Consider the following 26,104-nt stretch of genomic DNA (forward strand, 5'->3'; position numbering starts at 1 on the left):
AGTTTACAAGACCGGCCGCTTCTGCTTTTGAGCATGCGTGGACTTTTGTACAATGGACTTGTGTACACACGATCAGACTTTCCGACAACAAAGTTTTGTTGGCGGAAAATTTGAGAACCTGATAGCAAACATTTGTTGGCAGAAAGTCAGAAAGCAAATGCTCAATGGAGCATAAACATGGTCAAACTTTCCAACAACAAGCTCACATACAACATTTCCAGTCGGAAAATCCAACCGTGTGCACGTGGCGTACGAGTTTGCTGGGTCATTGAACACAATACATTCCCTGTGTGGCTGGTGTCTTTTCCCAACTATTAAGCAGGAAGCAGAAAGGTGAAATGTTCATTCTATTGGCTATTCTACAAATCTCTACATTTAAAAAGTATGTGTGGGCAATATAAAAATATATACACATTTATTGTGTTTTTTCTGTAGGGGTTAAATACAGAAAAATACCAAACAATCTGCCAGAAAATCAATGTGCTTCTAGGCCCCTGCAGTGGGCTGACAATGTTGCCTTTAATTAATTTATATCCAAGCAGTGTTGTCAGCCCTGATGGACTACAGAACATTTTCCCCATGTGTTATTGAGATGAGGAGAGGGGGGAGAATTCTGTAGTTCAAAAGAAAAAAACAGGGCTGACCACACTGCTTTAGATGTCAGTGCAGGAGTGTTGTCCGCTCACTACAGGAAATTACAGGAATATGTTTTTTTTCATTTGTACAGTACAGGAGATAGTCTTAGCCCACGTACACACGGTCGGAGATTTTGGCAACCAAATCCGTCAGATTTTGCCCGTCGGATTTAGTCCGACGGATTGTGTCTGAAACTGTTGCATACACACGGTCGGGCCAAGTTGGAGAAAATCCGATCTTTCAGAACGTGATGACGTCATTTTGTTACGATGGGACTACATTCAGGCTAGTAGCCAATAGCTTTGATGTAGGAATTTGATCTGAGCATGCGTGGCACTTGGTCCGATGAAAATGCTCTACACATGATCGGATTAGGTCCGTCCGGCCCAGTTGGTCGGGAAATATTTCCAACATGTTGGAAAATTGGGTCGGACGGAGATTCGGACGGAATTAGTCCGATGCATACCACACACAGTCGGATTATCTGACGACACGGTCCAATAAGACTCATTCCGACAGATTCTCCGACCGTGTGTACAAGGCTTTAGTCATGGTTCACTGGGTTATATGTTGCTACCTTCAGGTGATTATTTTATCAGTATATAACCTGTTTATGAATAAGCCTGTTTTTTGTACTTTACTCCAATAAACAGATTTTACAGGCAAGTCAAAAATCCTTTTTCTTTTTTTTATTTTTCTTTTTTTTAATTATTTCACCCCGACATTCACTATAATAGAATGACTGAATTATCAAAGCGCAAGCATTTTAGGATCACTAATTATTGAATATTGAAATAATAGCTCAAAATATGTTCTCACTAGATATGCACAATTAGTTCCCTTGTCCCCAATCTTAACATACATTAAAATACATCAAAAATACATTAAGGCTGGGTTCACACTATTGCAAATTGGATGTGGTCCTGTGCGTTTTTTGCTCCGTTGCAGGTCTGAAATCAGGCAAACATTCGGGTCTGATTTGTCGCTGAAATACGGAACAGGGACGCACCGGACCCCTGCTGTGAGCCGCATCGGAATTCAGTGTGATTCCAGACTTAAACCTTAATAAACATTAAAAAAAAAAATTGTCCTTCCTTTTGCAGCATTAGATCTAATACCTAATGGCAGGCCAACTTTAAATGTAATATACACTAATTTTGCACATTTGCTTAGCATGTATCTTTTTTTATTTCTTTGTGGGATATGTTCAAATCTAAGTTGTTTTCACTTGTTTGCTTCTCTTGATTCATCTGCTAATTATGCCCACTCTCTGTTAATGAGCCATCACCCCCGTAGATCTGCTTAGGGGGGGTTGGTGGGTACAGCATGGTGCCAGAACATCCTCAGCACGATTATCACGCTAATTGGCTGACACTATTGATCTGGAGGCAAAGTGTCAGCTCCATACATGGAGGCCTGTTTGTTTCATAGAATCCTGTTTGGGGACCTAAACTCCGACACTGGGGGTTATTTCCTGGGGCTTAACATGAAATGGGAGGGCTGATTTCTAACAGTGTTGGTTCCGTTTTGATTGATCAAGTGTGCTATCTATCTATCTATTGATATGTGAGATATCGATATACTTCTTACGCTTCATTAAATTGTTTTTGAATGTTGTATTTTAAAATTAATCTATCGATCTGCCATTCGCCCGTCTAGCTAGACATCTAACCATTTATCATTTAACTCTAAATGTATCTATTTGTATAAGAATATTATAATAATGCTTCTGATAAAATCACGTGTCCTGCCTTGTTGTAGTCATGTTATGCTTAAAGTGGACCTTGACTCTAAAATTTGTCTTTTCCTCCCTGCAACTCTCCATAAGTTAGATTTTTTGCTTAAATGATTTTTCTAGCCCTGCCCCCTCACCACATTCTTTCCTAGATGTCTCTTCCGAAAGTTTGTTCTAAGCATCAACTAAGATCATCAAAGATTTGTTTTGAACTTTCCTTTTGCCAGTTTGATCTTAGATGATCTTCATATTGAGAATACTACTTTACTGAACCTCAAGCTGCCATAGACAGATCAAAGTTTGGCCGTTCAGCAAAGACTGGCTGAATTTTGATCCATTTTTGGCCGTTCCCACTTGACAAAAGTTGGTCCAATTACCGACTTCTATCGAACAGGACTGTTGGAAAATGTTTTCTTCATCAGCCAGCTGCAGCCACTGATCAGTGAATTCTGACAATGGAGGAGTCCCACTGTCAGAATATAGGGGCACACCGGGAAGGATTCCCCCATCCACCTCAAAATTTGTAGATGAGGCAATGTGGTTTTTTTTGGCTGATCGGCCTTTTGGCTGATCATAAAAAAAACAAGGCATCTATGGCCAGCCTTATGCCCCGTACACACGATCAGAAATTCCTTCAGAAAAAACTTGGATGGTTTTTCCGATGGAATTGCCTTGCATACACACGGTCACACAAAAGTTCTCTGAACTTGCGACCGCCAAGAATGTGGTGACGTACAACACTACGACGAGCCGAGAAAGTTTAATGCTTCCGAACATGCATCAAATTGTTTCCGAGCATGCATGATTTTTTTGCGCGTCCGATGGAGCATACACATGGTTGGAATTTCTGACCAAAAGCTCACATCCGACTTTTGCTGGCGGAATTTCTGATCGTGTGTATGGGGCGTAAGTCTATAAGTAATGTTTTTAAAGGTTATAATCATGTCCACCCTTTCCCTTCTCTCGTTGATGCTGTACATATTAGGTTCTCAAAGGATCTCCTGATATGTTTTATCCTTCAGATGTTTAATAATTTTTGTTGCCTGTCTCTGCACTTAATTATAACGGGGTAACTTCACTTTAATGGGGGGGGGGGGAATAGAGTATACAACTGCGTTACAAGTTATTATGTAACTGCATGTTATTAAATTACCTTTCCTTTTCAGTTTACAGCCCTGTAATTTTCTGTAAAATGTAATGCAATATGACAGCCTGGAGGCGTTCTGTACACAGATGGTGCACAACCCCCCCACCCCCACCCCAAGATATGTAATTTCCTGCTTGTATGGTTGGCTTACTGATTTTCTCAGAGGTCTGCCTTAAGATACAAGTCAGATTTTGGGCATCCCCTGTAACAAACAGGTCATTTTTGGTGAGATACTCTCAAAAAGAAAGCACATCTAAAGCAATGCAGACCCTGCCACTTTCCTCATTAAAGGCCTGCAGATGCAGCAGCTGACTGATAATTATAAAATCAAACAAACAGCTATTTCTTCAGAATAATAAAAGGTAGGAATCTACAACAAAGCTTGCTAAAATCCATGCAATTTACATAGATCACACAAAGGGGAATGTTTTTTTTCTCAGCAAAAGTGGAGTTACTCTTTTTTTAAATCTTTTTATTAGGGTTTATCAGCCACAAGAAAAGTGTGACAAGACAACATTAGAACAATACATCTAAAGAATTAGTGTTGCCCACGCAGGGGTTTAAATACAGCATATGTGGTACCTACGATATAAGCAGGGACAGCATCAGGGAATCAGCGGTTTGAACTTCGCCACTAGGTGGCAGTAACAGGACATATAAAATTGTAAATAAACCGACCCACATTTCTATATTCAGTAAAATTAAACAAAATTGTTAGCTATGCAACTCGAGGCTATACTTTATTCCATATCTAGGTGGCCATGGTAGGGTCTGCTAGCCACTTTGCTCATACCTTGTCATATTTGACTGGGCATCCCCTATTTGTGTAGGTGTCTTTATAGAAGGGCAAATTATTAGTAATCAATTTTTTCCACAAAGAAGTGGAGGGGGGAGCTTGTTTCTTCCAATGCAAGGTAAGGGCCTTTCTTGTATAAAATAGAAGGAGGCTGACAAGGGTTTTTTCTGCTCTGGTATAAGATAAATTGTCTACGAGACCTAATAAGAAGACTTCCATGACTAGAAGGACTGGTACTGATATGTGCTTATTAGTGCTAAAAGTGGAGTTACTCTTTAACCACTTTTCTTCTGGAACCTTCATGACCAGGCCATTTTTTGCTTTTTGGCACTGCGTTACATTAACTGACAATTGTGCAGTCATGCAATGCTGTACACATATATATCATTTTTTCCCTCACAAATAGAGCTTGCTTTTGGTGGTATTTAATAACCACTTTCTACTATATAACATATCCCATAAAAAAGTTAAATAAAAGTAAATTTCTTCATAAATTTAGGCCAATATGTATCTTGCTACATATTTATGGAAAAAAAATATCCCAATAAGCGTATATTGATTGGTTGCTGCGAACATTATAGCATCTAAAAACAATGATATATATATATATCTATGTGTGTGTATGTGTGTATATAAATATATATATATATATATATATATATATATATATACTAGGATTTATTTTTATTTGTTTGTACTAGTAGCAGCGATCAATGACTTATAGCGGGACTGTGATAGTATGGCAGGCAATCGGTCACTAACTGACACTTTGTGGGAACCAGTGACACTAATACAGTGATCAATGCTAAAAATATGAACTGTCGCTGTACTAATGACACTGACTGGGAAGGAGTTAACATCTAGGGCGATCAAAGGGTTAAATGTGTGCCTAAGAGGGCTCAGTGTTTTTACTGTAAATCGCTTTCACTAAGGGATGTGACAGGTTTTATTCCCTGCTTTGCAGGGAAATAAAAACTGGCACATCCCTGCTGACAGGACAGAGATCTGTCCTGTCTTCCTTCTCGATGATCAGCTGGTGCGGGTGGTCATCCATTGGCCGGTACTATCTGGTCAGCTTGTGCTGTGAGTAACCATAACACAGCTGGCGTGCTGGAGGCGCAAGCCCCCTATCCAGAAGTGCTGGATGACGTACTAGGTACGTGATCCGGCACAGGAGAGCCGCTCTGCTGCCGTACTCATTAGTTGAAATGGTCAGCAATAGAGTAGGCTGACATGTACTTAGAAAAAAAGACAGGCAATCATCTTCCTGAGAAAGAAAAGAGGAGAGATATCTGTCTGTCTTCAAACAAGGCACTGCCAGGGGTCGACTGACCCTTCAGCCACTTGGGCACTGCCTGAGGGCCCCGGGCCACTAGGGGGCCCCATCAGGGTTTCCAGACTCAGTAAAACCAGGGACAGCATGTAAAAATCTGGGTTTTTTTTTTTTACATCTGTCTCTGAAATGTCCCTTACCGACATCCTTTTCGTCTAAAAATCCCGAGATTATAGCTGCCCCACCTCTCCAGTACCTTCTCAGCCAATAGAAACATATCTGTGTATACATGTATGTGTATACTGTGTGATTGTATACTGTGTGGCCCCATAATCTCTGATTGCTTGGGGGCCCCATAATCTATTGCCCGGGCCCCCCATGAGTTGTCAGTCCGCCCCTGGGCACTGCTTCCCCAGGACTGGCTGTAGTATGTAGCTGGTGACACAGGCTCACACACTATATTCCGATCCTATATAAATGTTTGTGGTAACCCTGGGGGAGAATAGTTTGATGCCTATAAATAAAAAATAAAAAATGTATCCAATTTGTTTTGATTGCTTACAGCCGAGAATAGAAAATTCTTCCATGAACAAGAAGCAGAGAAAACGCTGTTGTACCTGCTGACTACTGATAATGATGGGGTTAAGATTGCTTCATTGCAAGCTATCTCCACTATGTGTGCAAGTGCGGCTAGTAAGGATGTCTTCGGTACACAAGGTATGTTATCAAGCTGGGTAATGTGCAATGAGTTGTATGCAGCTTCCCTGCACGCTGAGCTAATAAGCTGTATTCTTCATTTAGGAATTCCGCAGATAATTATTTTATTGAACAAGGACAGTGCAGAGCTACGAGAAGCTGCAGCCTTCACCCTGGCCAATCTTACCACCGGTTCCCCGAGCAATGCCAGGTAATTATCCTTAGAGTTACCAGAATAACGATGCCTTGTATTCCCCTGAGCATCTGCCTACTGAGCAGCAATATATAGAATTCCCCGTGTTCTCCACTTGACACCTGTGACATTTGCCTGACCTTTATTCCATGTGATGGGAGAATTGGACAATATTTGACGTCTCTCCACTGGATCAATTTGAAAGCCGGTCCTCGTCAGCACGTCACAAAGAAGTGTGCTATTACATACAGAAAAGAAGCCGCTTATATGAAACGGGTTGGGAAGGTGGATGAGTTTTCGTCAGAAGCGGTAAAATGCTTTGCCTTCAGGAGTTTTGGCAAAGGATCAGGCACTGCGCAATAATAGTCTGAAATGTTGTCATGAAAGGTCAGAACGCCATTCATTTCTACGTGTGTTTAGGGGGTTCCATTTAGAAAGATCTTGTTAAAGTTACACTCCGAATTACATTTTTGCTTTTGATCTGGTTTAGGTCGTGACACAGCTTTACACCTGTTAAGTAATTTAATTCCTAGCTTTAATTCATACCATTGTGTTTCCTTATCTTCTGAACGATCCTGAAATACACTCTGATGAAATGCAAACTAAGGTTTCTGTGGTTCAAGGGCTTAATAGATTCTTATCCACACTCAATTTCAGGGATCATCAATGGATTGTCAAGGGATGTGTTCCATGTACCAAACCTTTTACAGAGAAAAAAAAAAGTAAAAATTAATGCTTTATGCGCCATTGCAACACATGTCTGACCCTGTGGATAGAGAAACAGAAAAATACAGACTTCCTTATGAGCCGGTTCATACTGAGCCAGCACGCCTTGCAGCGAAACTGCCTCAGGCGACCTGCACAAGACTTCAAGGGCGACTTGCAAAATGACTTCTGTATAGAAGTCAATTTAAGTCACCCCAAAAGTAGTACAGGAACCTTGTTCTAAGTCGGAGTGACTTGAGACACTCCTGTTAGAACAGTTCCATAGTACAGAACGGGACGCGACTTGTCAGGCGACTAAGTTGTCGGACAAGTCGTCCCTGTGTAAACCAGCTCTAAAGCAGAGTTCCGCCTAAAAAAAATTTAAAATTAAACTTAGCAGCTACAAATACTGTAGCTGCTGACTTTTAAAATAAGGACACTTACCTGTCCAGGGCGCTCGCAATGTCTTCAACCAAAGCTGACCCGTCCCTCGGCTCCGGGAGCAGGTGTTGCACATATGCTGAGAGTATGGTCAATAATTCCAGTGTGTGAAGGGAGAGGGCCGGGTGCAAAAGTGTTTTTATTGAAAAGTTTCTGCAATGGCACAAACACATGAACTTCAGACTGATAGACCGGGTAGCAACTGCTGTTCCGTTCATACATAATAATACACATCTATATCTATAATAATAAAATTTTCATATACAGAAATAACGTCCTTATGGAAAATAATAAACAATTGCGCATGTGCTGATATGTTATTTAATCACACACAGTGACAGCAGCCTTTACTGATTCCAGGGATGTAAATTAAAACAATTTCGCCCTGTTTATAGCCTTAAAGTGGATGTAAACCCAATGTCATCCTTCCTAAACTACTGCCATGTATCTTTACCTGTCAAATGTCTCCCTTCTGTCTGTTATGAGACCCAAAAAACTGCAGATTCTGTGGGTGGGCCTGTTGTCTGGAGCTCTGTGGGTGGAGTTGTGATGTCAGTAGACTCCCCGCCCACCTCTACACTCCCCTTGTCAATATGCATTTTCTCCTGTGTATTTCTTACACTGAACTTCTGCTATGATCTCTAACATCCAGTGAAAAGACAGGAAAGTAACCACATGACTTCAGCATGCCCAATTATGCTGAGGTGTGGAACATCCAATCCTGGCAGAAGAAAGGAGTGGGAGGGAATTAAAAAATAATGCATGTGTCTTAGGCTAATGCACGGGATATGTAAATCACATGTCACTCACAGGAAGGGGGAGGATTTGACAAAGTTTTTCTCTGTTTGTCAAGATTTATCTCACTGAACAATAAAAGAGGATTGCTCAGAGTTGGATTAACTCTTTGTGGCAAGACTGGGCTCAAATGACAGAAAATATTATGCTCTACATTATGACATCCATTTTAAATATGCTCCCTCTTACCTGCAATGATACAAACATATGACCTTCAGACTGTTAGACCGGGTAACAACTGCTATTCCGTTCCCACCAGAAACAAAGGTCAGTCTTTTTGGTTCCCCCTGTTATTAGCAGTATTCATTAAAATGTGTTCTCTGTCATTCAGGCTTTTCACTCTATGCTGCCATCTACTGATGATTTGATAGAAATGCAATGAGTTTTACTTTCTCCATTAGTGGAACTATAATCCTTTTTTATACGGGGTACCTCTATAATCCTTTTTTTATATAGGATACCTGATAGTGACATCCCTTACACTGACGCCGGCATTTTCAGTAAGGGAATCAGGAAGTTAAGCCTTGCGGCTTAGTCATGCTGCGCATTCTGAATGGTCCCTGCTGTTTTCTGGGACCTGTGTGTCTCACAGAAGACAGCGGGGGGGGGACGGAGGAGGGACCAGACATGGCGTAGTTCGCCGCGGATTCTGTGGCGCTCTGTCACCGGAAGTGGGAGCAAATACCTGTTTTAGACAGGTATCTGCTCCCCCCTCCCCCCTGAAAGGTGCCAAATGTGATGGGGGGGAGTGAACCGAATCAGCGGAAGTTCCATTTCTGGATGGAACTCTGCTTTAAGGCTGGGTTCATACCGGAGAATGCAGCGGCTCACAGTAGGAGTCTGGTGCGTCTCCATTCACCATTTCAGGTCTGATTTCATTCGGACCTGAAACGGACCAAAAGACACACGCATTTCGCACCGAAGCCACTGCAGAGATGTGTGAACCACCCCCATAGACAGCCGGTCACACTCTGTAGCCTAAGTTATTTTGGCTATAAGTCTCCTGTGGGCAGTGCCGGGACAAGGTAATTCGGTGCCCAGGGCGAAGATGGCAAACTGCGCCCCCTCGCCCCCCCCCCCCCCCACTGGATGTAAAGAAAGAGTCAGTGTCATTTCAAAACAAGAAAATCCCAGTCACTCCTTCAACAGACGGATCAGTCCGCACACAGCAGGACTAGTGGGCTGTACTGGCGCCACACCCCGGCCGGATCTACAACACAGACAGTAAACATACACAGGAGGAGAGAGCAGTGAGTTATCAAGAATCACGTCATTATAAAAACAAAAGTCAGCGGCAGCCGCAGACATTACAAGGACCACTGCGTGTTCGGAAACCTTGTTGATCCCTGTCCATGCTGCATTTTAAAGAAATTAAAAGAGAAGTAGAAGTAAGAATTTTTTTTTTGGTAGATTAATACTTACCTCGGCAGATGCAGCATCTGTCCCCCGGTGCCTCTACACTGAGAACCGAGCAATCTAACACCACCGATCGCTCGATTTTCAGAGCTCCGTGAGCAGAGAGCTTAATACTGTCAGTCACAGCTCTCTGCTCTTCTCCCTCCTCGCGCATTGGAGCGCCGATCTGTGGAAGGGCAGAGCGGCCGTCTCAGGCTCTCAGCGGCTCGCTGAGTGGCTGAGCCGAGTGTGAGTCCAGGCACCTGGTGGATCCAGACGCCATTGTCGGGATGACGCAATGCCTGGACTTACATCCATGATGTCAGCAGAGAGTGGACTTCAGCCCGCTCTCTAGTGACAAGAGTGCAAAATTAATTGCATTCCTCTGATCCATAGGAGAAGTACAGCCGAACGAGCTTTGGTTGTATTTCTCCTTTAAATAACATTGGTCATTAACTTCCCCTCAGCCTCCTCCTCTTCCCCAATCCAGCCAGCTTGTTTATTAATTTGAGATGAAATCAAAAATATCAACTATTCTGCTTACTTGCAGAGCAACTATACACGCTGTGTAAACTCCAGCTAGATCCAGACTCCTTCGGGTCACAGTGCCAGCAGCAGCTCTCTGCGCTCCTCTGAGTCCTCCCACCCTGCCTCCGGCCAGGAGTGACATCACGCCACTGGGACTGCGAGACGCCTCCGTAGGGGGAGTGAAGTGCAGCACGCTGACCAGAGGCATATCATAAAATGAGTGGGCCCATGTGCACCAGGCATTAATAAAAAAATGCGGGCGTGGCTTAAATTGCATGACATATTGGGCGTGGCTTAAAGGGGTGTGGTTTAATAGAGTCTGAGGTGACTTACATAGTGCAGAATGTGGTAAAGTTAAATAGGGAATGTACAGTGCAGAGTGTACGGTGGTGGGTAGTATGTGTAGAAGAGGAGTGCGGAGTGTATGGGTAGTATGTGCAGAAGAGCAGTATGGAGTGTATTGTGGTGGGCAGTATGTGCAAGAGAGGAGTATGGAGTGTATTGTGGTGGGCAGTACATGCAGGAGAGGAGTGCTGAGTATATGGAGGTGGGTAGTATGTGCAGGAGAGGAGAATGGAGTGTATTGAGGTGGGTAGTATGTGCAGGAGAAGAGTGCGGAGTGTATGGAGGTGGGTAAAATGTGCAAGAGAGGAGTGCGGAGTGTACGGGTAGTATGTGTGGGACGTTGTCAGTAGGACAATGGACAGTGTCAGTAGTTCTTCATTTATTTTTAACAATTACATTTTTTAGTTTTTGGGGTTTTTTTTTGTTCAAAATGCCTTTTGGGGGCCACTGAATGGTGTCAGTAGGTCAATGGATTGTGTTAGTAGAACAATGGACAGTGTCAGAATTTTTTTTATTTTTTATTATTTTTTACAATATTATTTTTTCCCCAACTTTCTTACACCTAACCCCGCCCTGTCAGATGTAAAAAGACAAGCGCTTACACCCAAAGATGTGTTTATATCTTCTGGGGACTGTGGAATTACGTTCCTCTTAAGCAGCTGTTTTAAATCAGGCTCTATACAAAATAAAGCCCTATCAATATTGTACAAAAAAACTATAAAAATAAATCAACGCATACAAAGATGAATCAATCCATTAGAAGAGAGTCAAAAACAGCGCATAATAGTCTGATTATAGACAGTCACAATAGTGTGCAATGAATAGTAAAATACTTCCTCATTACATTTATAATCATATAAATTCACAATGTATATATGTTAAGTAGATTACAAAACACTATGGCCGCGTACACACGCGCGGACTGTTCGCCCAACTTTGTCCGCTGAACAGTGTTTGGGCGGACAGTCCGCTCGTGTGTGGGCTTTCAGCGGACAGTTTCAGCGGACAGTTTGACGAACAAGGTTTTTCGGAAATTCCGTAAAACTGTCCGCTGAAACCTTGTTTGAGCGAACAGTCCGCCCGTGTGTAGGCTTGTTCGTCAAACTAAGTTCCGCGCATGCTCAGAAAGGATTTACACGCCGAAAGTTATAATGCAGTGTATAGGACGTCGTATTTTTCATCCCGTCGTACGTGCCGTTCACGTCATCGCGCACGGTTTCAGCAAACTGTTCGTTCGTCGTGTGTGGCCATGTCCGTCCATGCTAATTTTGAGCGGACTGTTTGCCGAAACTGTTTGACGGACAAAGTTGGGCGAACAGTCCCCGCGTGTGTACGCGGCCTAAGTCTCATTTTATGTCCATCTAAAAAAAGTCCATCTAAAAATTATTTTAGCGATTGATGGTGAGTCTATTAATCTCGCAGTAATTCAACTTCTAAATCCTGTTAGGTGTAAATGCAGGTTTCCTTCCCCTTCATATACCGCACCACTCGATCTCCAAAAGAAGGATAATTACAAAGAAAAACACATATAGTGTAATTCCATTAAACAAACAAGGTGCTTTATTAAATTAAAAAACCATCAAACATTGCACTCACAGACGTTGAAACTTTCAAAGCATGGGTTCAATACATGGATTGTCAGCTAGGCTCAGATAGGATCAGCTAGGTTAAATGATGGTCCTACCGCCCTCAGCAATGGATCGCTCCCCGCTGATATCTCCCGGCTCGGTCCCTCTCCTCTTATTTCTCCTATCACTCCTGCTGTGTTAAACTTGTATGGTTCCACCCTGACGCGTTTCGTCGTATTGACATCATCTAAGCTCATCGGGAACATTTTCACTACTACTCGTATAAGTACTCTATCGGCACTGATACCAATATCGGCATCAGTGCATCATTAGTTGCTAAACTTGAACCTATCCTTTTATAATCATGGTTTTGAAATGGAGTTTGCAAAAAACTAGGTGTGATAATAAAGTTCCTAAAAATTTTGTGTTTATATATATATATACAACGAATTAGCCAAGTACTATTATTACTTGCATAAATCCCAGTGTATCTAGTCAGATTTGGTCCCCCCCCCCATACTTCTGGGTCCCATTAGCAGTTGTGTGGTCTCCTATGGTCTTCTTGATGAAAGTAATGAAAACAGAAAGTTTGTCATTCGATATGACATGCACCAAATCCCAAATAAGACAGATAAAAGAAAAAAGGTAAGATTTTTACAGGATTTTTTTTTTAACTACCACCGGTAAAGTCACATTTTAGTGGATGCAAAACAGTAAAATTTAAATAAAAATATGTTGTAAAATATCAATTTGCTATTCCCCTATATAGGGTCTAAAAATATCATATTTTTGAATCCTAACAGACATACATCATATTTTATCCTCACATACAATACATATACAGTAGATACAATACAGTAGATTCAATCATCCTCAATAAAGCAAGGTTATATGTCTGCAGGAGGTAGTAAAAGAAATCCTACTGGATCCAACGTGTTTTGCTTGCGATATATCACTTCATCAGGAGACCTTAAAAAATATTAAGAACATATTATAAAAATACTAAGAACATTGTATTATAAATGGTGCTGCACCTTAACTCAGACCATGGATAGACATTCTAGATCATAGATCAACAGTCAAAAAAGGATAGAGTGGGTGGCAAGGAGCCCAAAGCAGGGGCCAGACAACTTTATAAGAGGAAAATGTTCTCCTCCAAAGCACACTCAATAATATAACTCAAAGATCTTATTCCTCCAAACCCAAGAGGCCTATGGATGGCACATAAGATTAACCTCTTGATGTCTGAGGCTATAGCCAGATGACGGTCACAGCGCAGACCTGAATTTCTGGGAGGCCGTCATATGATGGCCTCTCCTTTGCACGCGCCCCGTGCCGCCAGTGACAGCTGATCACATGATCTAAACAAAAGCTCAGTAATCGTTTTTTTTTCTCCTCACACTGACAGCGTGAAGAGAAAAAAAAAGCTGATCACCAGCTTATCTGCAAGGGACATTGGTCCTGAAGAGGAAGGAAGCACATCTGCCTAATATGTGCCACCAGTACCCCCTGTCAGTGCCACCTGCCATTGTCACTTGGCAGTGCCCACAGTGCCCACCAGTGCCACCTATCAATGCCCATGAGTGCCAACTATCAATGCCCACAAGTGCCACCTATCAATGCCCACCAGTAGTGCCAATCAGTGCCACCTAGCAGTGCTTGCCTATCAGTGTAACCAACCAGTGCCCATTATTGCCACCCATCATTGCCCATCAATGCCACCCATCAGTGCCCATCACTGCCACCTATTGGTGCCCATTGCCACCTCATCAGCGTACATCAATGAAGGAGAAAAATTAAAAACAAAATATAAAAAAATATAAAAAATATTTTTACAAATTCAGTATTTTAATTTTTTTTTAACAAAACATAAAAACCGCAGAGGTGATCAAATACCACCAAAAGAAAGCTCTATTTGTGGGGAAAAAAATGATAAAAATTTAATTTGGATACAGTGTTGTATGACCACCCAATTGTCATTCAAAGAGCATCAGCGCTGAAAGCTGAAAATTGGTCTGGGCAGGAGGGGAGTTTAAGTGCCCAATAAGCAAGTGGTTAAAATAGAAAGGTTTTATTTAAAAAAAAAATGCATTAGCATGTTGATTAGGGGGGTAGAGAAGAAACAGGGAGGGCAAAAAAAAGAAAAAAAGAAAAGGTTAACCTTCACCTTTCAGCCATTAGAAATTTTCAGTGAAAAAACATCAGAAAATCAACCTAAACTGATCTATATAACCAATCTATACATTTTCAATTCCCTGTCTCTTGATATGGGGAAATTGGGCAGCTTTACAAATAGATGAAACTGCTCAAGAAAAAGGAGAAATAGCACCGTTAGCCTGTTATAAAGCTCCCCCTTAGATGTGCAACAATATGCAGTGTGTGTGTTGTGAGAATACGTCTATAATATGTAATTTTACATTGGATTGAGGTACATGTATAAGGAGCACCGGGACAGGGGCTTGAAAGTAATCATTTTAATTTTCCACTAAAAATGAATGAAAAAAGTAACAATAGGTAATCCTCATCAAAAGCATCAAATGTCTTGTAAGTTCACGGCTTAAAAGGAAAATACCCAAGATTCATCTTTTATATTTTGGTAATTATAATTTGTAATTACCTTTAACATGAATAATACAGTGAGATCTCATCTAGCAGTCGGTTAATGCTGCAGTCAGCTGAGAGTTACAAGTTTGAAATTGAATATATATTTTTTTATTAGAACGTTACTGCCATCTGTTGGTAGATTGATAGAATAACACTTCACAAACCTAAAATAAAAAAATACACAGGCTGCTACTACTGATCTCCTTCTGACTGATCCCCTGGCGTCAGTGCTTTGGAGTCACTGATCTGAGACAAATATACATACATACATAAATACATGTTTTTAATTAGTAAGGCCATAAGTAAATAAGAAAGGATAAGGATGAAGTTTGTACCTTTAAAACAGCAGTGGAAAATCCAGTTTTTTTCTACACAGACTTTCTTAAAGGGGAGAATCATTCACAGTAATAATCACCAGCAAAGTTATACAACGTCAAGTTATGTACAACGGATGTTTAATTGCAAGTTGCAACATCGCCTACATTAAAAAAGAACTGCAGTCTGCTCACATCATTTGTAATAAAAACACCTTTGCCATTCTGAAGCTTCCCTCCAACCACTTTGCATATTATTTTATATATATTGTGATTCTGTACTTGCTAAATATGCTGCAGAAATCTCCCTCCACTAAGTCTGGTTACAGCCACTTTAACTGTGGGCAGCTGAAGCTGCTGGCTGTTCACTTCCTGGATTTACACAGACACACAGAGACACACCTCCAGCTCTGCAGCCCTCATTGGCCCTCTTATGACTCATCCCTCCTGCCTTCCTGGCAAACTCTCATGATAGAGAGAGCTGTGCACGATGTCATAGGCCTAGGCTTTTTACCAGACAAGAAACAGGAAGTGGGCTGTATAAGGTATTTACTGGCAGAAAAAATGTTTTACTATCCAAAGTTAAAACTACAAGGGCAGAAGATTTAATAGATGGAAAGATGAAAAAATTACCGTTGGCCCACTTTAAAGTGGTTGTAAACCCTTACATGTACCCAGTAATGCGAGTGGCCTCTGGTAATACACAGAGATAAATAAATCCTCATGCATACATTGTTCTTGTTTATCTGCAGCCCTCTGCTTTCCAGAGCTGATCAAAGTGTCCAAGTTACACGGCATTTCTGAGGTTCCAGAGGCAGGGAGTGTGGGTCCTAAGGTTCACACAATGCACAGCATAGAGCGGGTAGCTGAGTGTAATCTGAGACCTGAGTGGAGGAAATGGACACACTCCCCTCTATGTACTCTCATAGGGAAACATGCACAGTTGATGCTGTTAATCACAGGCTGCGTGCTAGAGCCCCTGTCAATTGCGATTGCTTGGAGTCGCCCTAACCTGTCAGAAGTGACTGATGCAGATATCAGAGGAAGGAGACAGCAGACAGAAATCACACTAGGAGTTTGGATTGAGGCATGTATTGAAGGATATGCTTTACTAAAACTATTGCATTTCCATGTTCTATGTACTGTGGGAGACCATATATAGTGAATGCAGGGTCCTGGGTTTAGTAACACTTTAAATGATGACTGGATTAGCATCACTCCCCCATCAATCCCCCATCTACTGTATATGCTGTTATTAGAACTTGCTAGGTTATTTGAATTCTTAGCAAGTATCACCTGAAGATGATATTGTGGATTAAGTTCCGTACAAGAATGGACACTTTGATTAATGATAGTATTTCAGCAGCACAAATTAATTATCACCGGCTCAGATCATTTGTCAAATTCTGTATTTAGCATGAAGATGAATCTGCTCATTTAGATAGTCGTGTGTTGAATATATGCCGTGGATTTCTGGTTTTGTGGAAAAGAACGTTTTTCTGTCTTACTTTTTAAAGGGACTTGGATTTACCACATTTTTCTATTCCTAAATGTTGTTATCACTGCTCTTCTATGCATCATATAGTGAATTTATTTTTGTGTTTATATTGTACATTTATTTGTATACAGTGTTCATTTTCACGTATTCTATTTTTTTAATTATATGTATTTTCACTTTTTGTGCCATTCCATTATTTTTATTTGTCTGGTTATACCCAAGTTGATCGATCGATCAACTTAGGTACATTCAGCCTACCCATACATGGTTCAAATCTCGGCCGGTTCAGCAAGAATCGAACAATCTATGGCTGGCCTTAGTTTTGGATAGAGTGGATGTGGATTAAAACAGCTGTCGGGTTATTATTGCCATTGGGGCCTCCATTAGGGAGATTCACCCTCTCTATTTATCCTGTTTTTACCATATTTACATTATCATTGAAAATGAATGAAAATCCCAAATTTTGAGTTTTCTCCAGAACAGGAATAGAGGGGAAATCTTAGAGGACACTAGTCGGGGGGGGGGGGGGGGGGGCACTAGTTCTGATGGCCCTGATGACAACCAGAGATCCCCTCACTTTGAAGAGCTTTTCTCTCACTAAAGCTTAGGTCACACCTATGCATTTTTAGTGCTTTTTGCATTTTGCAGATTTGCACTACAGATCGTGTTCCATAGCAAACCATGTTAAATGGGCTGTAGTGCAAATCTGCAAAATGCAAAAAGCGCTAAAAATGCATAAGTATGAATCCAGCCTTACTGTTTTGTCTATGGGGTAGATAGTGAAAGGGAAATTTTTTCAGCGTGACCCAGATGGCAAAAAAAAAAAAAAAAACTTGACAGTGGTTATAATCCTCCTTTACTGTATCCAAAATCAGAACAAAAAAATCACATACATAAGTAGCACTACCCTCGCAAGGGCCGCTGGATGTTTGGGCTTTTCACCCTCTAGCACAACCAAGCAACAGGAATTTTCCACAATTGCTATACCAGTGAAAACAGCGCTAGCAATGGTAACTACATAAATATACTCAAAAATAAATATCCATCATGATTGTGCCTAAAGTATCATCATATGTGCAAATAATAAAAAACAAAAAATATATAGTGTCCATCAAAATTAATTAAATTAATAAAGTGTCCAACATACTGAACGTGCAACACAATAAGTCCCCTTCTTGGGCTGAACTCACCACCCAGGCAACTGGAGCTGATTAAGCAAATATATGAACTGATGGTATAAAGGGATTCCAAAAACCAACAAATACATCCCCGGATTGCAGAGGGATTTTCATATAAGTGTTCCACCGATAAGAGAAAATACTAGCTATGGTGAAATATTGCAAGAATTCTTTAAAAGAACTGTGTATAAAGCGCTACTTACAGGATGCAATGGAAAATTGAACATTCAGAGCAAACTTCCGCGATCACCGCTCAGCTAGCGTGCGTTCCACGGAGGCAGGAAATGGCCCCTGGCTGCCTCCGCTGCCATAGAGAGCCGGTCACAATCTCCTGATATTACGAATTAGATGCAGGGAATCCACATCCAATTCACACTAGCGTGAACCCAGCCTGTATCCAGAAGGCTACTATACTGGCCTCTCTGCTGTACAGGCTGATTCTGGCTCCCTGGATGTCTGCAGCTAAGCCTAGCTAAGACTAAGCTGTCTGAGGGTATGAGGCTTCCCGCTTCTCCATCTCTCTCTTCTCTGCGTCTTCTTTCTGCGCCAGGAGCAGAGCCCCCCAGCACAGGGGTCCCTCCAGACAAAAGGACCAGGACTCTGCACCCCAGACTGTCAGGCTCCGGAGTATTTATGGGTTGTTCCCCCACCTTCTGGATCTCGCCTCCCCAGGGATTGGTGAGAACTCCATAAATATTCAGACTGCAGCCTCTGTTCCTCCCACTCTCTAAGTTCCAGAACTACCAAGAGAGTTCTAGAACCGAGGTGGGGGGTTTAACAGAGCTACAGCCTTTGAAGCACTGCATTAACAAAATGAACCCATGCTCCTCTGCCTGCAGGGGAGGCAACGCTGAATTGACCTACTGACTGACTTTAATTGACAGCCGCAGGAGCCAATGGCGCCGCTGCACTGTCTCAGCCAATCAGGAGGAGTGACCTGGATGGCTGAAGGGATCGTGGACTTGAGAGACTGGAGAGAGAAGGGGTTTAAATTGGTAATTAGGGGGGTGCTGGGGGGCTGCTAGACACAGAAGGTTTTTTTTATCTTAATGCATTGAATGCATTAAGATAAAAAAACTTTCTGCCTTTACAACTCCTTTAAGCTACCAGTATGTCTTTGGAGTGTGGGAGGAAACCTAAGTAAACATAGGGAGAACATGCAAACTCCATGCAAACTCTTTTTCTATGCCTAAAAATGTGTTCTCTCTCTTTTACACAGCAAAGTTGCAGAGGCAGATGGAGTCGCAGCATTAATTCATCTGCTGTCCGATAAAAGGGATGGAGTGGTTACTAACGCATGCACAGTTCTCATCAACATGGCTGCACAAGAGTCTCTTCGGCTCACTATACAAGCTCAGGGTGTCATGAACGCTTTGGTGGAACCATTACAGTCCTCCAGCAGTCTGGTGCAGAGTAAAGCAGCGCTCACAGTGGCTGCCGTGGGGTGTGATGCGGATGCCAGAGCCGAGGTAAGAAACATTTCCAGACAAGACTGGGGATCCCCATATGTAGTGGAACTACGCTGCCTTCTGGTCTTATAGATGTCATATGATTTGATTTCATTGACTTTAAGCTATATGGAGTTTATCACTTTTAGTTCCACCTACATGCGGAAAACAATGTACCCAGAGGAGGGTTGCTGCAGAATTGATGGTATTTCATTTCTTCTATGGATGAGGTCTATTTGGAAATGTATTTTTCAGAAAATCCACACAGCTTTCACCCATAATTTACAGATTTTCTAATTATATTTCATCTAATCTTCGGTGAAAGTTGTGCACACCATACAGTGGGGAAAATAATTATTTGATCCCCTGTAGATTTTGTAAGTTTGCCCACTTACAAAGAAATGAAGGGTCTGTAATTTTATCATAGGCGTATCTTAAATGATAGAGACAGGGTTTCAACCAAAAATCCATAAAAAACACGATACAAATGCTATAAGTATGAGTTTCAGCTCAGTAAGTAAAATAAGTAAAGTAAGTAAGTAAAGTAAGTAAAGTAAGTAAAATAAGTATTTGATCTCCAAGCAAAACATGACTTAGTACTTAGTGGAGAAACCCTTGTTGTCAAGCACAGAGGTCAGACGTTTCTTGTAGTTGGTGACCAGGTTTGCACTCATCTCAGGAGGGATTTTGGTCCACTCTTCTTTACATATCATCTCTAAATCCTTAAAGCGGTTCTCCACCCTAAAGTGGAAGTTCCGCTAATCTGATCCCTCCCCCCCTCCGGTGCCACAATCGGCACCTTTCAGGGGGGAGGGGGGTGCAGTTACCTGGATAATCCAGGTATCTACACCCACTTCCGGGACAGACCGCCGCAGATGCCCCGCCCCCCGTTGTGTTCTGGGAAATACACAGTTCCCAGGACACAGCGGGGACTAGCATAGACGCGCAGCGCGACTCGCGCATGCGCAGTAGGGAACTAGGCAGTGAAGCCGTAACGCTTCACTTCCCGATTCCCTGACAGAGGATGGCGGCGGGGGCAGCAGAGAGACGAGCGATCGCTCGTCATCTGCCGCCGACATCGCTGGACCCTGGGACAGGTAAGTGTCAATTTATTAAAAGTCAGCAGCTGCAATATTAGTAGCTGCTGGCTTTTAATATTTTTTTTTTAGGTGCAGAACCGCTTTAAGGTTTCTTGGCTGTCACTTGGCATCTCGAAGTTTCAGCTCCCTCCATAAATTTTCTGTAGGATTAAGGTCTGGAGACTGGCTAAGCCACTTCATGACCTTAATGTGCTTTTTCTTGAGCCACTCATTTTTTGCCTTGACGGTATGATTTGGGTCATTGTCACTGAATGACCCATCCACGATCCACGACCCATCTTCGGTGTTCTAGCTGAGGGAAGAAGGCTCTTATCCAAGATTTTATAATACATGGCCCCGTCCTTTGGCCCCTAAATGTGGCAAAGTCGGACTGTACCTTTAGCAGAGAAACAGCCCCAAAGTATCATGTTTCCACCTCCAAGCTTGACTGTAGGGATGGTGTTCTTAGGGTCATTGTCAGCATTTTTCTTCCTCCAAACACGGCCAGTCGAGTTAATGCCAAAGAGCTCAATTTTAGTCTCATCTGACCATAGCATTTTCTCACAATCGTTCACTCAATCATTTGGATGTTCATTGGCAAACTTCAGATGGGCCTTCTTGAGGAGAGGGACCTTGCAGGCGCTGGCAGGATTTCCATCCATGGCACATTGTGTTACCAATGGTTTGTTTGGTGACTGTGGTCCCATACTTTTTCAAGGCACTATAAATAAGTTCAGTGCTACATTTGCCAACATTAATTGCTCTGAAGCATTTGTAGGCAGGTGGAGGTTGCAGTATATCCTCCAACCTGAAGGTGGTACTGTACTGTGGCCATCTTCAGGTTGGAGTATATACTGCCCATTAAGCACTTGCCTACTGGGCCCTTTTACCCCCTTCCTAACCAGACCAATTTTCACCTTTCAGTGCTGTCACACTTTCAATAACAATTACTCATTCATGCAAGACTGTACCCATATGACATTTGTATCTACTTTTGAGACAAATATAGCTTTCTTTTGGTGGTATTTAATCACCCCTGTTTTTTTTTATTTTTTGCTAAACAAAAAAAAAATTGAAAAATTTTGAGAAAAGAAAAACTTTTTTCTTTATTTCTGTTATAACATTTTGCAAATAAGTTATTTTCCTTCTTCACTGATGTGCACTGATGAGGTAGCACTAATGAGGTGGCACTGATGAGGAGGCAGTGATGGGCACTTATTGGCGCTCGTGGGGCTACACTGATAAGGGCCCTGACACAGTTGATTGCATGATAAATTGCTGCTGTGATTGGCCCTTTACTCTGTTCTTTGATCAGCTGTGTTTGAAGGACACAATGGTCACAGTGTGCGCCCGATGCACACCGCAGGAGGTGCACAAGGACGGGGTTCTGGGAGGACATCTATTGATGCCCTCCCAGAACTGGACGACTGTGCTGTAGCTGTCTTTCAGCTATAGCGTGGTCGGAAAGTGGTTAAAGGCTAATTGTTCCCTGCTATGGGACCCAGGCAGCCATCTTGGGGAGGACACATCTCATTGGATACCGAAATCCTGTGTGATTTGGGCAGTCATCTTAATGCAGAAATATAAAATTTGGAGTAAGATAGGGACAGAGCCCCTCTCTAGTTAGGGAGAGCATAGAAGTAGCTTAAAGCGGAGCTCCACCCTAAAGTAGAACTTCTGCTCAGCGGATTCCTCCCCCCCCTCCTGTGCTACAATTGACACATTGGAGGGGGGGTGCAGATACCTGTATAATACAGGCATCTGCACCCACTTCTGGGCATAGCTAGCTGCAGAATAGCCGCAGATCCCCCCCCCCCCGTTGTGTTCTGTGAAGACGCGCAGCGCAACTCGCGCATGCGCAGTAGGGAACCGGGCAGTGAAGCCGCAACGTTTTATTTCCTGATTCCCTGACAGAGGATGGTGGCAGGGGCGGCCGAGAGATGAGCGATTGCTCGTCATCTGCTGCCAACATCGCTGGACCCTGGAACAGGTAAGGTTCCATTTATTAAAATTCAGCAGCTGCAGTATTTGTAGCTGCTGGCTTTTAATCATTTTTTTATGGTGGAGCTCCGCTTTAAGTGAGAGGTACAAGTTGAGGATGGAAAAAGTAGGTTTCCCCTTACAGGGTGTTTCCTTTGTCAGCATGTTGGAGCAGGCTTCCACTTGCAGACGGATATCTGCAAGGACATGGACAGGGATTTCACACAAAGAAAGCAATATTAAGAGAACAGGATATTTTCTCATACAAGTACATGGTACAGCAGGCATATATCAGGAATATGAAGTGTCGGGGTAACAATCGCTTTTTAATTCCGTGAATGGTAAATTTCTACAGTATAGACAAAATTTAAGCATCTGCATGTGTTTACTCAATTCTCTGGTGCACTGGTTAGGCCCCGCCTACAATCAGCGGTGAATGATGCTTAAGACCTCCGCTCTCGATCCTGCTCCATCATCCATATTTGCTATACATTTGACACACTTCAAATTAAGATCTTTGTTTGCATTCATGCTTTTCAGCCGCTGCTAGAAAACTGTATAACTAGAGGGTCAATTCTAGCAAAGCCATGTACAGGAATCCAAAGAGATTCACCTACTAAAACTGCCCTCCTTTTTAGCAGTTTATGCATTTTATAGGTAACCAATACCTTAAAGTAATTTTACCATTCTGCATCTGCTCTAAGCTCTGATGGAAGTGTTAAGCATGTTTAAAATGAGAAAATTATCAAAATGATTTAAAGGCGCTTACTGTATAGGAAATCATTACAGCTTTCAAGGCACTGAAAGTCTTCCATCTGTCAGATTAGTACAATAAATCAATCAGTGGTAATCTGCAAGTACCCTGCAGGCGCAAATTGATGTCCTGTATTGTTGGCTATTAAACTGACACATTCATCGGTCTACCCTGATGGATATGTTTTTAAGGTAATGTGATGTGTTTTGCTTTTATTCTTACAAATCATATTTATTTTATACCTATAACTGCCACAAGTATGTTACTGGAATTCAATTATGCAGGTTGAGCTAGGTTTTCACAAAACTGATAGCACATTTACAATTTAATAAGGCAACAAATAGATTAAAGCCTCATACACACGATCGGATTTTCCACAGACAAAACCTATGACTTTTGTCCAAAGGCGTGTGCCTGGATTTTGTCTTGTATACAAACGGCAAGGAATTGTCGGCCAACAAACATGAACGTAGTGACGTACTATGTGGTTTTTCAGCTCTTTAGCATCACCCTTTAGGCTCCTTCTGCTAATTTCATGTTAATAGAAGTTTGGTGAATGTTGATTTGCGCTTTTCATTTATCGCTTTTCAGTTCGTCAACAAGACATGTTGCAGAATTGGAGGAGATAACGTGTTATTATTGGCCTTGGAGTTATTGCTTTGACCCAAGTCCAGTCCAGGAACAGGAGGAGGAGGATTTCTTGGACCAAAAATTGGTTGCTTTATTAATCCTGACCAATTATGTCATATGCCTTTGCTGCGGGAGCTCCAGGAGAATAATTCTGATGATTTTTGGAATTAACTCCGGATGGCGGACCCCTGCTTTCACCAACTCTTAGCATTGTTGACCCCCTATATTAAGAAGCAGGACACATGCATGAGGATTTTATTTTATTATTTAGTTGAATAATAATGATTTGATTTGTTATATTTTCTATATTTTTGGATGCATAGAATGCACTTTTTGGTTAAGTTCTATTTTTTTTTTTTTTTTTTAATGCACAATAAACATATTATGTACAATAATACTTGGCTATATGTTTTACTTCAAATGACAGTTTGGGAGTAGGAAGTTACATTTAAAAAAAATACAATGTAAAATTGACAAGGGACACCAACATAGTTGTATCTTTGATCTTAAAAACTACGGGATAATGGTGTTGTGGTAACTTGCCCAAAAAAAAAAAAAAAAAAGCATAATAATATTATTCTTGATATCACTAGAAAAAAAAAGCCTTTGAAAATTAGTTTGCAATAACTCTATCAGTGTCACCAGCAAAGCAGCTTCACTATTATCCCATTAAAGAAGAAGAGAATGTGCGCTGCATTTCGAGATTTCATAATTTGTCACGAATGTTAATTCTCCATTACAACCACTTCTGGCTCGTCCTTGCTTCCAAGCATGCATGTTTGTACTTTGGACTTTTGTCCGACGGACACGCTTAGAAAATCCGACAACAGACATTTGTCTGTAGAAGATTTTAAAGCCTGCCATCCAACATTAGTCCGTGGAAAATCCGACAACAATTATCCAATGGAGCGTACAAACGATCGGATTTTCCGCCAACAGCGTATCATCACACATTTCCTGTCGGAAAATCAGATCGTGTGTACGCGGCTTAGGGCTCGGTTCACACTGCAGTGATGCCGGAAAACCAGCAAATCCACTGCGGGTTCCCTCATCGAATGTCTCCTGCCGGCAGTACACACTGCCCTATCTGAACTGCTGGCAGTGTCAATAAAAAGGTAATGCCACCCCCAAATCAGTTCGCATATCGCAGTGTGAACTGTCAATTCGCCACAGGTATCGGATCTCATGGGTGTGAACACCCATGTAATCAGATTCTGGTGCAGACCAAAAACAGGGTCCAGCGCGATCCCAATCTGCATGGCTGCTTTCACATCGCACAGACATCGCATGTGGTTTGCGCTTCAGTGTGGTGCGAATCACATGCGATGTCTGACATCTCAGCAGTGGGAACCGACCCTCAAGCCCAACTGGAGCTGACATGTTTTAAAGTGTATCTAACCCCAAAAACAGAAATTTAAAGCAGAAATTCACCTAAGAAGGGAAGTTGCGCTCCCCCCCCCCCCCCATATCTGTTAACATTTGGGATGGGGGAATGGGTACCTAGTTTTGACAGGGACACATCACAGCAGTAACCTTCTGGGACACATCAAAGCAGTGCCGGGACAAGGTCACCTAGAGCTCAGAGCAAACATGCCAAACTGTGCCCCCTCCCCCCAAGATGCATAAGCATTGGGTATCAGCAAAAAATCCCCCCCCCCCCAAAAAAAAAATTGGCACTAATGTGCATGATTACCCCCTAAGCATAAATTCTCCCTCTTCCCAGTACAAATTTGCCTCCCCGCCTTAACCTTTTGTAAAAATGAAGGTGACTTGAAGAGAAATATGCTGGCTGCCATGGCTGATGTCTCTTCTCTAAAATACTAGTCACCTGGCTGTCACACTGATACTTTGGCTTCCAGACTTTCAGGATCACTTTCAATCGCCCTGCACACGTATAGCAATAAGGAATTGCAGCTTTTATTGGCTGAATGCTTATTCCAGGTCTGTTACCCAGAAGTACTGAAGCCAGAGTAGGTCTGGTTCACACCTATGCGTTTTTTAGTGCTTTTTGCAGAAACGCACTACAGTCCCTTTAACATGGGTTCCTTCCTATTAATATTGATTCGATAGACTTCAATGGAGAAGCTGCAGAAAAGCATGTAGTGCATTTTTTGGCATGATTTTACCGCAATTTGTGTTTTTTAATCTGCCCAACAACAAATTGGCCAAAAAAAAAGCATAAAAAAATGCAAAGTGCCTCAAAAAACACAGGAAAAACGTGCGTGTGTGCAAAAATGCAAAAAGCACTGCAGAGACAGATCAAAACAAACTGCATAGGTGTGAACTGAGCCTTAGCCAGGCAACTAGCATTTTCAAAAGGCGGTCAGAAATGGAAGCTTACTTATTATTTTATGACAGGTGCACTT

General features: G+C 42.0%; 1 protein-coding gene across 2 annotated transcripts in view; it reads left to right on the forward strand.

Annotated features, from left to right (window-relative positions):
• Nucleotides 1-26,104, forward strand: part of ARMC3 (armadillo repeat containing 3) — a 128,478-nt gene that overhangs the window by 59,918 nt on the left and 42,456 nt on the right. For both annotated transcript variants that reach the window (XM_077490960.1, XM_077490961.1), the window contains 3 exons: nt 6,152-6,304; nt 6,389-6,494; nt 19,067-19,316. In XM_077490960.1, coding sequence (XP_077347086.1) covers nt 6,152-6,304; nt 6,389-6,494; nt 19,067-19,316 — 509 coding nt within the window. The remainder of the gene's footprint in view (nt 1-6,151; nt 6,305-6,388; nt 6,495-19,066; nt 19,317-26,104) is intronic.

The sequence above is a fragment of the Lithobates pipiens genome, unplaced genomic scaffold (assembly GCF_037356315.1).
Source record: "Lithobates pipiens isolate NorthernLeopardFrog02 unplaced genomic scaffold, aLitPip1_a1.2 Scaffold_19, whole genome shotgun sequence".
In the NCBI taxonomy this organism is placed as follows: Eukaryota; Metazoa; Chordata; class Amphibia; order Anura; family Ranidae; genus Lithobates; species Lithobates pipiens.